Source organism: Hemitrygon akajei, chromosome 13, assembly GCF_048418815.1.
Source record: "Hemitrygon akajei chromosome 13, sHemAka1.3, whole genome shotgun sequence".
NCBI classification, from domain to species: Eukaryota; Metazoa; Chordata; class Chondrichthyes; order Myliobatiformes; family Dasyatidae; genus Hemitrygon; species Hemitrygon akajei.
Window position 1 is genome coordinate 64361371 of NC_133136.1, and position 14815 is coordinate 64376185.

Sequence of the window (14815 nt, forward strand, 5' to 3'; positions counted from 1 at the left end):
AGGCCTGCAGGAGTTCATTGGTATGGTGAACTTCTACCACCGTTTCCTCCCCTCAGCAGCCCGTATCATGCGCCCTTTGTACACCCTGATGTCGGGTAAAGGCAAGGACATTACTTGGGACGAGGAGGCCGCAACTGCTTTCGTTAAAGCCAAGGAAGCCTTGGCAGATGCCGCGATGCTGGTGCACCCCAGAACGGACGTTCAGACCGCCCTCACGGTGGACGCATCCGACACAGCAGTCGGTGGGGTGCTGGAGCAGCTCATCGAGGGGCGCTGGCAACCCCTGGCATTCTTCAGCAAGCACCTACGACCACCCGAACTCAAGTACAGTGCTTTCGACCGGGAGCTGTTGGCGCTGTATCTGGCAATCCGGCATTTCAGGTACTTCTTAGAAGGCAGGCTGTTCACCGCGTTCACGGACTACAAACCGTTGACCTTCGTGTTCACGAAGGTGTCCGATCCCTGGTTGGCTCGCCAGCAGCAGCATCTGTCCTACATCTCCGAGTACACGAGGGACATCCAGCATGTCTCGGGAAAGGACAACGTCGTGGCGGACGCACTCTCCAGACCAGTTGTCCAGGCCCTGTCCCTGGGGGTGGACTATGCAGCACCGGCGGAGGCGCAGCAGGCAGTCGACGAGATGCCCAGCTACAGGACCGCAGTCTCGGGTTTGCAGCTACAGAACTTTCTCGTAGGCCCAGGTGATAGGACCCTCCTGTGCGACGTGGCTACTGGCCAACCTCGCCCCATCGTCCCGGCAGCCTGGAGGCGGCGAGTTTTCGACTCCATGCATGGTTTGGCGCACCCATCTATCAGGACAACCGTCCGGCTGGTCTCCAGCAAGTTCGCATGGCACGGACTTCACAAGCAGGTCAGTGAATGGGCCAGAATGTGCACGCAGTGCCAAACAGCCAAGGTGCAGCAGCACAGTAAAGCCCCGCCACAGCAGTTCGAACCCACCCACCAGAGGTATCGTGGGCCCCCTACCAGTGTCCCGAGGAGCGCAGTACCTCCTAACTATGGTAGACCGGTTCACGAGGTGGCCAGAGGCGGTCCCACTCACCAACACATCTGCCAATTCCTGTGCCCGAGCACTGATCACAACCTGGGTAGCACGTTTTGGGGTACCGGCCCACATTACCTCTGACAGAGGCGCCCAGTTCACCTCCAGCCTGTGGTCGGCTGTGACCAGCCTGTTGGGAACGCAGCTACACCACACTACTGCCTACCACCCGCAGTCGAACAGACTGGTGGAACGCTTCCGCCGTCACTTGAAGTCGGCTCTCATGGCCCGCCTGAGAGGACCTAACTGGGTGGATGAGCTTCCCTGGGTCCTGCTTGGAATTCGTACAGCGCCCAAAGAGGATCTGCACACCTCGTCGGCCGAGTTGCTGTACGGCGCGCCCCTGGCCGTCCCGGAGGAGTTCATACCAGCCCCAAGGGGGCAAGAGGAAGAACCCACAGCAGTCCTGGAGAGGCTACGCGAAAGGCTCGGCAACCAGGCCCCCGTACCAACTTCACAGCACGGACGAACCCCAACCCATGTACCCAAAGACCTGCAGAACTGTAAGTTTGTGTTTGTACGAAGGGGCGGACACCGGGCACCGCTACAGCGGCCGTACGAGGGGCCATTCAAGGTGATCGACAACAATGGGTCCACGTACGTTCTGGACATTGGGGGGAGAGAAGAGGTTTTCACAGTGGACCGACTCAAACCAGCCCATGTGGACTTGGCGCAGCCAGTCGAGGTTCAGGCACTGCGGCACAGTGGCAGACCTCCCAAACAGAGGCTGTGGACGTTGGGGGGTGTATCGCCGGTTCTGGGGGGGGGTTATGTGGCAACCCACTGTCTGCGCAGGCGAACCGGCTCACAAATAGCCAGCGCGCGGGGGGGAGACTTTGGTAATGCACCTCTGACATCATTTCTGCCCAGAGAGGGCGGGCGCTAGGGATTAAATGCCAGCGCTATGAAGTTTGAATAAACTAGTCTCCAAACGACTTACCGACTGCGTGTCGTTATTTCAGCGCTGTGTGTAGCACTTCGCTACAATATTGTAATTCATTCACTGCTGCTGGGTCAAATTCCTGGAACTCTCCCCCAGTAGTAGTGTTGATATACCTTTACTTCAAATACCATAAGGCACAGCAAAATTAGGCCAACTGGCTCGAGCTTACTCTGCCATTCCATCATGGCTAATTTATTATCCATTTTCCCAGCCTGGACCATAATTAAACAAAGTGTTCAATAATGACATGTACAATAGTTTGTGTGTTAATTGTTTAGGCAGCTTCTGTGTGCCTTTTATTGTGACTTAGATGAAGATCATTTTATGATAAACTAATGTAGAAAATCAAGAAATTGCAAAGAGTTCACAAATTTTTCACTACAACTGTATATGTGTGTGTCTGTCTCTTTCTCTCTCTCACTCACTCACTCTCACACACACACAATTGCGAGCTATCAGGAGGCTGACATAAAAGAGTCCTACCAGTGGCTGCAAATGGCAGGGCTGAAGGACAGCACAGAGGCACTGCTCATGGCTGCATGGATCAATGGGACAGGGGTCTGTCACACCTGACAAGACCCAAGACACCGTGCAAGGAATCTGCTGAAGTCATCCAGCACATAGTAGCAGGGTGCAAGATGCAGGCAGGGCCAGTATACACTGAATGGGACAACCAAGTTGCAGGAATGATATACAGGAATGTCTGAGCAGAGTATGGGTTGGGCATTCCCAAGTCAAAATGGGAAGTACCTGAGAAGATAGCGGAGAATGACAGAGCTAAGATCATGTGGGACTTAAAGCAGGTACCACATATAGTAATACTGGGCAAGGAAAAGAAGAAAGCAATAGTAACAGATGTGGCAATTCCAAATAACAGTAACATTACTAAGAAAGAATATGAGAAGCTGAGGAAATACCAGGGCTTGAAAGAGCAGATAGGATGTGGAAGATGGTGATAGGAGCACTTGGAGCTGTGACACCTAGATTGGGAGAGTGGCTCCAACAAACCCCAGGAACAATATCTGAGATCAGGCCTCTAGCAGAGTCCGTGGGATTGAGGGAATAAATGCACCTACACACTGCCCATAAGAGTTGAGAAAAAATATATACATATATATGTACAGCCCCTATGATGCTATTACAGCTTGGGGCGTTCCAGAGTTCAGTGTAGTTCAGTTCCAATGCAGTTGTGTAAGGAGTCTCTATACCCTCTCTGTGAAATGCCTGAGTTTTCTCCAGGTCTCAGGTTTCCTCTTGTCAATCTAAAGATGTTCAGGGTAGGTTAATTGGTCATTGTAAATTGTCCTGTGATTAGGCTAGGGCTAATTGGCTTTTCTGGGTGTCGCTGGGGTGGGAGAGTTTAAAGGGCTGGATGGGCCTAGTCCATGTCATGTCACTGAAACATTATATTTTAAAAATCGAGGGTTGTTTTGATCTCTATTTTAAGTGGCCACAATGACAGAATCTCTACAGACATCTGAGTGGAGGGTTTCCAAGATCTACCTGTTAAGATACATACATAGAACATCAGATGAACATGTAACAGGGCAGTCAGCCCGTGATGTTTGTGCCAACCTTGATGCAAAATTAAATTAGTCCCATCTGCCTCATATGGTCTATATCCCTCTATTCCCTGCCTGTCTGAATACCTCTTGAACCTCCATTACCTTTCCTGGCAGCGTTTTCCAGGCACCTACCAATCTGTTAAAAATGGAACAACTTGCCTTCAACTTGCCCCTCCTCACCCCCCACCATCTAAAAGTTATATCCTTTGATATTTGACATTTGCATCCTAGGGCAAACATCTCTGGCTATCCAGAGATTCCAGTTAATTGGGTCATTATTTAATTGGGACACTGGCATTTAATTGGGACAAGAGACTTGCCGAACAGGTTCTGACACTGACTGCTGGTGAGAAATAAGCAGTAAGACAATTCGGAACTGTTCTGCTCACTGTGGTTTCAAGCATTCAGGCTTGGAGGTGCCAGAAACAACTGAGAGTGAAAATGAAATGATTTCTCTACTTCGACAAGTTAAGGAACTGCAAAGAATTTGAAGGTATTGACAGTCATCTTGAATATTACAGTGAAAATGAAGATTTGGGGGATGCAATTGTCAATTGCACTGTATGAAGGCAGTCCATCGTCTGCACTGTGTCTGCGCTGATTTTATTCATTGCATATACTGGATGAATTTCTCCAGCGATAACTTAGGAACTAATATACAGTTTTATTGTACTGTGGTACTATTAGTGTTCTAATTTGTTCTGTATTTTATTTAAATACAAAATTTGCTACTCCATTTGTTTTTTTTTTATTACTTTTTAACTATTTCCATGAAACTTCAACTAATTAGGGCAGCTGCTTAATTGGATCAAATTTTACTAATCCCGATGTTTCCTAATTACAGACGTTTGTAAATGGAATCCATTGTGTATACTTCTATCAGGTCACTTCTCAGCTTCTTGATACTCCCAAGTTTTTAAAAGAATCCCAAGTTTGTCCAACCTTGCCTTGTAGTTTATACTCTAATTCAGGCAATTCCTGGTGAATCTCTGTGCCCTTTCCAAAACCTCTACATCTGTTATGTAATGCGGTGATCAGAATTGCACACAGTATTCCGTATGTTTTATACAGCTGCTGTGTTACTTCCTACTTTTATACTGTACTCAATGCTGTGGCCAATAAAGGCAAGTGTGATGTATGCTTTTACCACCCTCTTGACTTTTGTTGCCCCTTTCAGGGAGCAATGGATCTGCACCCAAGAATTCCTCTGTATATCAGTATTACCATTTACTTGAATATCTTTACTTTTAACCTTCCAAAGGGCAGTTCCTCTCACTTTACAGGATTAAAATCCACCTGCCATTTTTCTGCTCATATTTCTGATCTGTATTAAGTATGTCCTTTTGACAATCTTCTTCAGTATCCACAATTCCACTTACGATTGTGTTGTCTGAAAGCTTACTATTCAGCCCAGCTATGTTCTTGTGCAAGTCATTTATATAAATCATAAACCACATAAGCCCAGCACTGATCAGCATAGAACGCTATTAGTCACAGATAATCAGAACATTCCTCTACCACAATGTATTCTTCTGTAGCGAACCCCATTGTCCAGTTTATCAAGTGTTACGTATTCGGGCAACAATAATATAGATGAGTTAGGCAAGGGGTTTTATAACAAATAACACGTTTATTAACACAGATAACAAACCCCCTTCAAAAGTAAACAAACCCAAACAATGACCCGAAACCAGCTGCTGGCAGCTGAATCAAACAGTTCTTAATAGCGTTGCAGTCTCAAACAGTCTTTAAAGCAGTATTGAAACGAACTCAGTTCGTTAAAGCGATATGCCGAAAGAAAACAGTATTTTAAAACGATATGCCGACAGTTCAAAAGCTCACGGTACTTTTAAAAGGAGAGACTTTTTAAAAGCGATGTAAATTCTCTTCCACGTCGATGTCCTTCGATTCCCAGCGTCGAACTCCCACGTCGAATTTTATTAAATATAACAACTTAAAGTGACTGACCTTCCTTCCACAATATTCTCAATCTCCCGCTTTTTCCAGCGGAGACTATCGTGAGAATAGTAAACGAAATCCTTCCGAATGAGGATCACACACAAGGTCGAAGTCAATCCATCGAAAATCGATTCTTCTCGATCTCCATTTTCCAAACTTCTCTTCACTCTCCATCAGCAAAGAAACCGTTGGCTCTGACCTTTTAAACTTTAGGCATTATATAAAACTTCATTTTTAACTAAACTGCGTCATCACATTAAATCACACAGTAACATGAAGTCATCTTGGCAAATCCAGCCACGAACTGCCCCACCTGACAGGGTGGGTCTTCCTTTTATACCCTGTAGAAAAAACCTGTCACATGACCTCTACTGGCGGGAAAATGACATCACTCCACCATTACCTCATGTCCAGTATAACTTCAACCCCAGTCACGTGACAAGGGTACCACTGTCACGTGTCACGGGTACGTAACACCTCCCTCCAAAAAAAACATTTTTGGTCTACCAAGAACAAAAATTTTTAACAATTACTTACAAGAAAAAAAACAAATGTATAAATCATATAACATACACAATATACAATACAGTAGGAGTGTTACAATAAAAAAAACCACTCCAAAAAAAAAACATTGTACATTCAATATCGAGATAGACAATCAGCAACCACATTATCTTTACCTTTAATATGAGTTATCACAATATTGTACTCTTGTAACATCAAACTCCAATTTAACAATCTTCTGTTTTTGTTTTTCATCTTACTCAGAAAAACTAACGGATTATGATCAGTGTAAACAATAAGTGGTTTTTGAGTTGTACCAACATATACCTCAAAATATTCCAAAGCCAAAACAAGAGATAACAATTCTTTCTCTATTGTTGAATAGTTTCTTTGATGCTTATTAAATTTCTTAGAAAAGTAAGCTACTGGATGACCAACCTCATCACCCTCATTCCTTTGCATCAATACTGCTCCCGCAGCTTCATCACTAGCATCCACAGCTAATGAAAAAGGTTTTTCAAAGTCAGGTGCCTTAAGCACAGGTTGTTCACATATCATTGTTTTCAATTTTTCAAATGCTTCCTGACAAAACACTGTCCATACAAACTTTACATTCTTCTGCAGAAGATTAGTTAATGGAAGGGCAACATTAGCAAAATTCTTACAAAATTTTCGATAATATCCTACCATTCCCAAAAACCTTCTGAGAGTTTTTTTCCCCGTTGGAGTGGGAATTTCTAAAATTGCCTGAACTTTTGCCTGAACAGGAGCTACCTTACCTTGACCTACAACATAACCAAGGTAAGTCACAGTAGCATGTCCAAATTCACTCTTGGCTAAATTAATAGTCAAGTTAGCTTTTGAAAGCTTTTCAAACAATTTCTCCACCGCAATAATGTGTGCTTCCCAAGTATCATTTCCTGTCACTAAATCATCAATATAAGCATCAGTATCTTTCAAACCCTGAATCACAGAATTAATCATCCTCTGAAAAGTACCTGGGGCATTCTTCATCCCAAATGGAAGAACATTATACTCATATAACCCAGATGGAGTTACAAATGCAGAAATCTCTCTACCTCTGTCCGTTAACGGAACACACCAATACCCTTTCAATAAATCAATCTTTGTAAGGAACTTTGCTTTTCCAACTTTATCTACACAATCATCTACTCTAGGAATTGGATATGCATCTGTTTTCGTTACAGCATTCACCTTCCTATAGTCCGTACAAAACCTAATACTACCATCAGGTTTTGGCACCATAACACATGGCGAACTCCAATTCGAGTTAGAATGTCTAATAATATCATTCTCTAACATGTATTCAATTTCTTTCTCAGCAAGTTCACATTTTTCCATGTTCATTCTATATGGATGTTGTTTAATAGGTTTGGCATCTCCAACATCTACATCATGTGAAGCTATAGTAGTCCTTCTCGGAACATCCGGAAACAAATCCTTATACTTAAAAATCAATTCCTTCATCTGTTGTTTCTGCTCTAGCTGTAAATGTGCTAATTTCTCATCCATATTTTCCAAAATAGTCGAATTAGGTAACCTAACAGAAACAATGTTAGATTTAGAATGAAAGTCAGATGAATCATCTATCATGTTCCCAGTTAAATCCAACTCATTCTCACTAACCACAATAGTCACAGTATCAGATTGTTTCTCAAAATATGGTTTAATCATATTTATGTGGCAAAGTTGTGTTGACCTTCTACGATCTGGAGTTTTTATTACATAATCCACATCATTAACTCTAGACACAATTTCATAAGGTCCATGAAATCTAGCTTGTAAAGGATTTGTCTGCACTGGGAAAAGAACCAACACCTTATCTCCAGGCTTAAACATCCTCATCCTAGCTTCCTTATCATACCAAGTTTTCATTTTCTCCTGAGCCAACTTCAAATTTTCCTTGGCTAAGCTACAAGCTCTATGTAACCTGTCCTTAAATTTCAAAACATAGTCCAACAAATTAGTATGCACTTCCTTACTAATCCATTGTTCCTTCAATAAAGCTAAAGGTCCTCTAACTCTATGCCCAAACACAAGTTCAAATGGACTAAACCCTAAAGATTCCTGTACCGATTCCCTTACTGCAAATAAAAGTAAGTTTATACTCTCATCCCAGTCACCTTCATTCTCCACACAATATGTCCTAATCATATTCTTGAGAGTAGAATGAAACCTCTCCAAGGCACCTTGCGATTCTGGATGGTATGCAGACGAAGTAATTTGCTTAGCTCCCAATTTATAAACTATCTGTTGAAACAATCCAGACATAAAATTACTACCTTGATCAGTTTGTATTTCCTTAGGCAATCCAAAATAAGTAAAGAATTTAATAAGAGCCTTCGTCACAGTTTTAGCTTTTATATTCCTAAGTGGTACTGCCTCTGGAAACCTAGACGAAGTACACATGATAGTCAACAAATACTGATAACCAGTTTTTGTCTTTGGTAATGGACCAACACAATCTACAATAACTTTAGAAAACGGTTCACCAAATGCTGGAATAGGTTGTAATGGAGCTACTGGTGTAACCTGATTTAGTTTACCCACAATTTGACAAGTATGGCACGTCTTACAAAACATCGCCACATCTTTTCTTAAACCAGGCCAGTAAAAATGTTTTAAAACCTTGTCCACAGTTTTCCTTACCCCTTGATGTCCACCTAAAGGCACACTATGAGCTAAAGTCAAAATCTCATTCCGATAAACTTTAGGAACAACTACCTGACAAACAACATTCCATTCCTCACTTGCAGGAATTGTAGGCGACCTCCACTTCCTCATCAACACTCCTTTTTCCAAGTAATATCCTACTGACACCTTCTCAATTTCACTACCTAGTAAAGCTTGTTCCCTTAATTTTACAATCTCAGGATCTCTATTCTGCTCTGCTATCATCTCCTTCCGAGACAAAGATAAATCTTCATAGTCAGACTTACTCCCAGAATCTTGTTCAAACAACGAAGGTAAGAAAGTTTCTGACACATCCTCAAAACTCAAATCCTGAGTTGAACAGTCATGAGTAACAACCTCATTCTGCACATCAATTTTTTTAGCCATAGCTCTAGTCACAACACAAGAAAAATCTGTGTTAGAATTCACCTCTGGTTCCTCTGATTCCATTGTCAAATGCACTTCAGGAAAAACTTGTCCACCTGCCAAGTCATTACCTAACAATAAAGAAATACCCTTCACAGGTAAGCTATGCTGTAATCCTACCTTAACAAATCCTGTAACTAACCCTGACTTTAAATTTACTTCATGTAAACGTACAGGCATAAAATCACTTCCAACACCTCTTATGTAATTTACCTCACCAGTATCACTCTCTTCATTAAACTTCAACACACTATCTAACATCAGTGATTGAGAAGCTCCAGTATCCCTAAGAATTTTTATTGGCACCAGAGTAGATCCTTCTTTCAAGGATACAAACCCTTCAGTTATAAAATGATCATATCCCTTTCTAACTTTGTCAGACTCTAACAAATCCTCATTTGTGTTTACCAAACCCTGTAACTTTACAGGTGCTTTAGTATGTTGCACACAAGCATCTGTAACTGCTTCCTTCTCTTTCTTTTTCAATTTGAAACAGTTAGCTATTACATGGCCAGGCTTCTTACAATAGTTACAAATAAGACCAAACTGTCTTTCCTTCACAGGTTTTCCTTCCTCCTTACCTCTCTCATTAACCTCTAATTTAATTTCTGATTTACCTGGAGTCTCCATATTATTTTTCCTCTTGAAAATTCTACCCTGAGGAAATTTATTCTTATGGATTAAAACATACTCATCAGCTAATCTAGCACAGTCCTGCAATTTATCAGTATCCCTCTCATTTAAGTAGGTCCTTACTTCAACAGGAATGCTTCTTTTAAATTCCTCCATTAAAATCAGCTCTCTCAATGTATCATAGTCCCCATTTACATTTTTAGAAGAAACCCATCTCTCAAAACACATAGCTTTATCATAGGCAAATTCCACAAGTCTTTTCCACAGACTTTTTCAAACTCCTGAATCTTTCCCTGTACGCTTCTGGGACCAACTCATACGATTTGAGAATATTTTCCTTCACAATATCATAATCTAATGCTTGTGCAGCAGTTAAAGCTGTGTAAACATGTTGTGCCTTGCCTTTGATTACACTCTGTAATAACACTGACCATTTATCTTTCGGCCACTCTGACATCCGAGCAATAGTTTCAAAATGTTGAAAATATCTCTCCACTTCTGTTTCACTAAATGGAGGGACCAATTTAATTTCTTGGCTAGCAACAAACGGTTTTTTAGAACCAGCAGACTGTTCTACAGACCTTAATTTCTCCATTGCATATTCAAAATCTCTCTGCTTTTGCGCAGCTTCCAATTTACACCTTTCTAACATCATTTGTTCAATTTGCAACTGCATCTCCAGATTACTTATTGGAAACGATTCTAAAATCGATTCTTCAAAATGACCCGAAGCCACAAAATGTGATGCGATCTTTCTCTGTATTACAGCTTTTGATGTAGTTGGCAAAATCCCTTTAAGATGCAACCGATTAGCAAGTTCAGAGACTTCAGTTTTTTTCGCCTTCGCTAACAAATCCGCGACTGGCGAATCCAGAAACTCATCAATATTCATCGTTGCCGAATACCACTCACAAGCCAAACAAACAAAAAGAATCGAGCAATCCCCGTTACCAAAACACCGATTCAAAATTCAAAAAACTTTTTAAACCCAAATGATTCAATTCCGAACGTAGCCCCCATAATTATGTTACGTATTCGGGCAACAATAATATAGATGAGTTAGGCAAGGGGTTTTATAACAAATAACACGTTTATTAACACAGATAACAAACCCCCTTCAAAAGTAAACAAACCCAAACAATGACCCAAAACCAGCTGCTGGCAGCTGAATCAAACAGTTCTTAATAGCGTTGCAGTCTCAAACAGTCTTTAAAGCAGTATTGAAACGAACTCAGTTCGTTAAAGCGATATGCCGAAAGAAAACAGTATTTTAAAACGATATGCCGACAGTTCAAAAGCTCACGGTACTTTTAAAAGGAGAGACTTTTTAAAAGCGATGTAAATTCTCTTCCACGTCGATGTCCTTCGATTCCCAGCGTCGAACTCCCACGTCGAATTTTATTAAATATAACAACTTAAAGTGACTGACCTTCCTTCCACAATATTCTCAATCTCCCGCTTTTTCCAGCGGAGACTATCGTGAGAATAGTAAACGAAATCCTTCCGAATGAGGATCACACACAAGGTCGAAGTCAATCCATCGAAAATCGATTCTTCTCGATCTCCATTTTCCAAACTTCTCTTCACTCTCCATCAGCAAAGAAACCGTTGGCTCTGACCTTTTAAACTTTAGGCATTATATAAAACTTCATTTTTAACTAAACTGCGTCATCACATTAAATCACACAGTAACATGAAGTCATCTTGGCAAATCCAGCCACGAACTGCCCCACCTGACAGGGTGGGTCTTCCTTTTATACCCTGTAGAAAAAACCTGTCACATGACCTCTACTGGCGGGAAAATGACATCACTCCACCATTACCTCATGTCCAGTATAACTTCAACCCCAGTCACGTGACAAGGGTACCACTGTCACGTGTCACGGGTACGTAACACAAGTCACTGTATGGCTGAATCTTCTGGATCAGTCTACCATGTCAAATGCTTTTGTAAAGTCCTTGTAGACAACATCCATTGCCCTACCCTCGTCAATCATCATCCTCACTTTCTCAGGTTCATAAGACAAGTCTTTTCCCATGTAAGTCCATGCTTTTCCAAACGTGAATAAATTCTGTCCTTTAGAATCTTCACCAATAATGCCCCTATTACTGAATCAAGGCTCACTGGTTTATAAACTGCTGGGTTATCCGTATTGCCCTTCTTAAGCAATGGGAATAGCCTCATTAAGGATTTCTAATATTCTTTGATTTTTAAAAGACATTGAAAGCAATTGCTGATTGAATTCTCAAATCGGTTTCAGGCAAATGTTACAGTTACAAATTTATTCTGCAGAATGCTCAAAAATATCATTCAAGTAGAATAAATAAAAAGAAATAGTTAATTCTGTTTCACCGGAAAGCAAATACAGCATATTGAAGATTTTTAAATAAATTATCAGGTGACAACCTATTTTGTTTAAAAGGGCAAATTGTGCTTCATACAAATTGGCAAGTGCAGCAGTGTGATGTATTATATGGATCTATCGTCATTTTATAAAGTTATACCTTTTCTTAAATAGTCCAATGATTCTGGACAATCCATTGTTTATGTTTGAAATACTAGAATTTTCCAGTACTTTTTTAACATTTTGCAATTCACTTTTTCCCTTTTGTTCTGTTTGTGTTGACAGAAACTCTATATAGTGTGTGACGTAGCTCTTAATGTCATCACAAGCAGAAGTACTACACATAATCTGGACTCTCCAAAGGATCCTGTACTGCCAACCAAGTTCTTCACCCCACCAGACAAAGTAACTTGTTATTTTATATTTTGCAATAACATTCTCAGTTCTTTAAATAAGATGGGGTATGGAACAGGACCTTCTGCCCTTTGAATCACGTTGTCCAGCAACCCCTGACAATGCTGATTTGACCCAAGACTAGTCACAGGACAATTTACAATGGCCAGTTAGTCTGCCCATTATGTCTTTGGACTGTGGGAGGAAACCAGAGGTCCCGGAGAAAACCCACACATTCCACGGGAAGGACGTACAGATTCCTTACAGAGGTGCTGGGATTGAACTGGGAACTCCACCCCTGAGCTGTAATAGGATTGTGCTAACTGCTAAGCTGTTGGCTTTCTCTCACTAGCAGGAGCAAAGTTGGATGTATTCTAGTGCTAATGACTCATTGGTAATGAGGTTGTCAGCTTACAAACTCCATCATTTAGAAGACAAATGGAGAGGTGGGGCTAGATTGGTTTTGTGCTGTTCTGCCATAATTGGAAGTTTTAGTGGTGCACTGCCATTTCTTCCTGTTCATGGCATGATATCTCCAGTGTTTTCTTCAGGTGGTATTATAATCTTCATAGACAGAATATAGGGACTTCAAACAAAACTTAACACTAAACATGCATCTTTGAAAATTAGTGGAATATTCACTGAGGAATGAAAAAGTACTATACAGCTTATTTTAGAATTCAAAAGATCTGCAGTATCATAAGATTTTTCTTTCTGTGGAGTATATCTAGGTGTATTTCCATTTATGAATAAAGACCTTGACAATTTGCAGAAGAATATTGAGAATAAAATGACCTAAAAGTATCTTGGTTTTTTTTGTTAGAAGATTTGTTTTATTAATACTCTACTTTGGTTATAGCATACTTTTAACTGCACCATAAATTTGCAGGACGCTTGTGCTTCTTCCTAGAATATTATGGATAAGCTCAATTGGAAAATGTTGGTTTGTGTCAGATATACATAATTTCATATCGTGTAAGACTAGTACAGGTCTATTTTACACACCTGAGAACATAATTTATACTTAGTGACAGGACGAGGAAATAATCTTAGTATAGCAAAATAAAGTTACTGCAAGTCTCTTTCAACAGTCTGTTTTGTAGTGCTTTCTCCAAATATTAACATTTAATGCTTGATAAATATTTCTTTGCTTAGGATTCCTGCAATAATAAGTGCTACTTGTCAGATGAAGCAAAGACGCTGTTACTCACTGGAAAGGTAAGTCTTAGCACAGTCCTCTTCGTTGCATTTCTATATTATAATATGCCCAAAATTTAGTGCAAATTACTGTTATTGGAAGGTAGTACTTCTAGTAGTTGGGTTGCCTCTCTGTTTTGCTTTAAAACATAGTGCTATATTTAACTCTATAACTATTCAAAGTTAACATTCCTACTTAACCTGTTCTAATTGAAGTGACAAGTTTACAGAAAGGTAGCTTACAGATAAATTAAGCTGACAACAGATAATTTTAATAGCTATTATTTTAATATTTCTTATTCTTCTCCATGCCTTGTGGTACCTAGAGTGGCAGCCTTGCTGTTTCTTTAGTATTTGAATGATTTTATGAGAGGCCAAGTTGCTAGCTTGACACTCAATCCAGCACAGACGGAAAGCATGGGAGCTGGTCAGATTCAAACCCAGGACCATGAGCCTCAAAGTCCTGTGCTAATGTCACTACAGCACCAGCCAGCTATTTTTAATATTTGCAATGAATTTTTTGGTGAAGGCTAATTAAGGATATAATGTAGTAAATATGTTATAAATTTATGTGCAAGGTGGTCCCACAAATGTGATAATGACCAAGTGATTAAGGGTTGAATAATGGCCAGAATCCTGGAAGTATTGGCCAGAATATACAGGATAATTATGACTCTTTAAAGTAGCATTACCGGATCCTTTATGCCATTTGAGAAAAGAAACCTGTTTTAATATCTCTTCCTTCAGTATAGCATTCCTTCAGTTCTTGAACATAGAACAGTACAGCGCAGGAACAGGCCCCTTAGGCCACCATGTCTATGCCAAGCATGGGACTTTTCTAAACTAATCCCATCTGCCTGCTGTGTTTGTATCTCTCCATTCCCTGCTTATTTATATATCTATCTAAATATCTGTTAAACACTGCTATCGCTTCTACTGGCAGCATGTTCCAGGCACCTGGATCCTTGTTATTATTTACAGATGTGTTGTATAATATACAATTCTGTACAATTTTCTAGTAAGTCCACCTGTCGGTAAGATTCCACAGATTCTGTTCTGTAATAAGGATTACATTTTGATTGGATATATCAGT

The 14815-nt window shown here is 40.8% G+C and overlaps 1 protein-coding gene across 5 annotated transcripts in view; it reads left to right on the forward strand.

The window, feature by feature from the left end:
- pds5a (PDS5 cohesin associated factor A) overlaps positions 1-14815 on the forward strand; it is a 167030-nt gene that overhangs the window by 135033 nt on the left and 17182 nt on the right. For all 5 annotated transcript variants that reach the window (XM_073064807.1, XM_073064811.1, XM_073064809.1 and 2 more), the window contains exons 28-29: positions 12418-12537; positions 13681-13743. In XM_073064807.1, the coding sequence (XP_072920908.1) occupies positions 12418-12537; positions 13681-13743 (183 nt within the window). The remainder of the gene's footprint in view (positions 1-12417; positions 12538-13680; positions 13744-14815) is intronic.